The 3,152-nt window shown below is 38.9% G+C and overlaps 1 protein-coding gene across 5 annotated transcripts in view; it reads right to left on the bottom strand.

Annotated features, from left to right (window-relative positions):
• CDH19 (cadherin 19) overlaps positions 1-3,152 on the bottom strand; it is a 99,036-nt gene that overhangs the window by 10,525 nt on the left and 85,359 nt on the right. For 4 of the 5 annotated variants that reach the window (XM_019524739.1, XM_019524729.1, XM_019524749.1 and 1 more), the window contains one exon: positions 1,189-1,440. The exons of the other annotated variant lie outside the window; for it this stretch is intronic. In XM_019524739.1, the coding sequence (XP_019380284.1) occupies positions 1,189-1,440 (252 nt within the window). The remainder of the gene's footprint in view (positions 1-1,188; positions 1,441-3,152) is intronic. 5 annotated transcript variants of the gene reach the window in all.

Here is a 3,152-nt window from a genome sequence, read left to right as displayed (position 1 = left end):
CCACATCACATGGACTACCCCCCTGCAGGGCCCACAGCCCCCCTGACAGGGCCACAGATCCCCCACAGGGCCCACAGCCATCCCCCCCCCGCAGGGCTGACATCTTGCTCCTGCAGCAGCAGCAGCCTTTGACACTCAGGGCCCACAGCTGACAAACCCCCCCCATTCCAGAGGTGCAGCGTGGCCCCAGCCACCTCAGATCTGTATTTTCAGGTGTCAAATTTTGAGCCCGTGCTGCAAATATTTAGCAAGGGAAACACTTTTTTGTTCCCAGCATGCCTCTTGCGGCCTCTCAAGAGGCATACGCAGGCTCTTTGGGATGTGCCCATTGTAGCTAAGTGACTCAGTTCCACTGAGAGACATTTTGCCCTTATTTTAATTGTATAGTACAGCATACCAATGGCTATGTTGTGCCAGTGTCATCATAATGCACAGATGACATGCTCAATACACTACTGTTGTTGCAAAACTACCGTTGTGGGGCAAAGTGGGACATGGAAGTAACAGAAACTAATAGTTTCTGCACTCAGAGAAAAAGAGGTATCAGTATTTACTGTGAGCAGCTCTTTTAACTATGCACTTGTATCTGCACTGAGGTGCAAGTGCACAGGGTTAGCTCCCAATCTATCTCAATAGATATATGAAATCTCTCTCAAACATTTGAACATGTTAATATGAAAGAAATATTTTAAGTTCACTAACCATGTTTATCATGCTGGACACAAAAGTGTGCTTGAGTTTATGGAGGCTAAGGTAGTATCCTCAAACAGGGCTTAAAAGTGCCAATTACTTGGGGAAATAATTAGAGGAATGGAGGGATGGTATTATTCTGCTGTGCACCTCCACCAGGACTTTCAGCTAAATCTCAACTACAGTGCTAAATTCTGCCTTCACTTTCAGTTGTGCTGAAGATAGGTGTTTGCTTTCCAAATCTTTATGACTGTTGATGAGCAGACAAGAATGTTCTTCACCTTTCAGCTCTGCAGCTGAGTTTTCAAGCTGACAGATACAAAACTATCATTTTTCTTGTAAATGAAACAATGTTGATGTGTACTCAAAGCAATACACACAACCTGGATTCTTTTTCTTCCTATCACTTGTTGGATACAACATATGATCAAGCTATAATGGGAGAGGGTGATGGGACAATATAAGAATTCTGAAGTCATCTGACTTATTTTTACTTACCTAGTAGTATTAATATACATGCCAAAACAGCAACTAAGGCTTCTGTGCTGAGACCCATGGCATACATGAAAGCTCCATATTGACAGAACAGGGCATTAGCTTCATTATCACAGTCACAGACAGTGACAGTTAGAGTATTTGTGCTGGTAAGTGATGGGGCTCCATTGTCCGCAATTAAGATAGGCAAGTAGAAAGCAAGCTGTTCTTGTTTACTGAAGCCATTTTGAACTGTAAGAATTCCAGCTGTGTTATCTAAAGGATGAAGTATACACATTAGATATGTATATTAACAGCATAGTAAAAAACTGTGTCATTAAAGGATATGTTCATTGCACAGTTAACCTAGGTTCTAATTTAGGTATTAGTCCATTCACAATCATTCATACAAACACCTCCAACCCACTTTTGGAAGTACATTCTTCCTGAGCTGATTTACTTACTTTAGAATGTGGATTATGGCTCAAGTTAAAACATTGCTCAGACTAGACCATATCACTCTGTAGTGAGGACACAAGCAAGCATTCAAACACTGATAATTGTCCAATCTTTTTCCTACAAATCCTTCCAGAAGAGACTTATTCTCACACAGCTGACACAACTGACTGAAGTGAAGTCACTTTTTATAAAGAACCACGCTGATATGTCCTTGGGCAACACAGAAATATGGGTAGCACTTGTATGCAGGCTAATTTAACCTGGATGGTCAGACTTCAGTGCCAATCACGTATGTTAAATCTGAAGTGTAGATATATGTTGAGAGAGACAGGAAAGAGTAAAAGAGTATAGCAGAGGAACATAACTTCTGTAAAGGAGTTAAAAAGACAGGTAAAATGAGCTGGACATGACATTTAAGTTACTGATAAGTTACAAAAACATCAGGCACCATACAGAATGCAAAGAGACTTCAGAGGACAAGTCTTAGGCTTATTTGTATTTGTTTCCTTGTTTATTTACTTAGTTGGTTATTGGTTCTGGTTTTTGGGAGGAAGTAAGTTTTATTTTGTTTTGTTTATTTTCCTCTATATGTTTTTTTTCACAATGTTATTGTAATTGAAAATGCAAGATAAGCTAAACCCAGAGCCATTTTTTTTTATCCTTCTGAACTTTGGTGTTTGGGTTCAGGAGGTCTAAAGACATCCCCACTTCAGATTGGTAATACCAGATTTTTTCTAAGTTTGAAAAAACAATTATATTTATTCGTTAGCACATTTTATTGATGTGGTCTTACTGTGTGGAAGATGTTTTGCACTAAGATTCAATGTAACTGCACATGAAGTATGTCATAGAGGAAGACAGAATTTGACCAAGAACTTCTGTTTTTAATGTTCAGATGTAAATGGGGGTGAGGGGGGAACCCTCAAGTCAGCTGCCATCCTATCCAGATGTTTGCAGATGATATTATACCTCTCAACAATCAAGAGGCTCAAAATTTCAAAGATGGCTTCTTAGTGGTTTGAGTGGGGAGTTCCTTAAATTTGTCTTTGAATAATTACTATCTCAAATTAGGAGCCACCTGTGCTCCTGCAATTTCAACTGGGAGCAGAGCCAGAGACCCTTCACCTTTGCTTTATATTTAAATATTGTCATTTAAAAATTAGCATAGATCCTTCATGAACCAACTTGACCCAACAGGTACTGCAGATTTAACTCATGCTGCTTGACTGCTCATTCACATTAAACACATATTTTAGGTATAAGCTTCTTGGGAAATATGCATAATGCAAAATTAACATTTGCATAAATGTGTGTAATGCAATGTAGGGGTAGGTGGGAAATGAAAAATAGTACAATTAAGATTTTTAAGCACTACCCAGAAACAAATTATGTGTGTTTATGTGTGTATGTCTATAAGAGGTCTACAATTAGCCTTTTCCTTATCATTGTGTAGCAAAACCCCCAGTTTTTCTTTTTTTTTCTTAAATCAGATTCAAGGATTTTCATTGAATATGTCCATTACCTATCAT

This window comes from Gavialis gangeticus, unplaced genomic scaffold, assembly GCF_001723915.1.
Source record: "Gavialis gangeticus isolate Ggan-Ray unplaced genomic scaffold, GavGan_comp1, whole genome shotgun sequence".
NCBI classification, from domain to species: Eukaryota; Metazoa; Chordata; order Crocodylia; family Gavialidae; genus Gavialis; species Gavialis gangeticus.
This window is presented reverse-complemented; position numbering and strand designations above follow the sequence as displayed.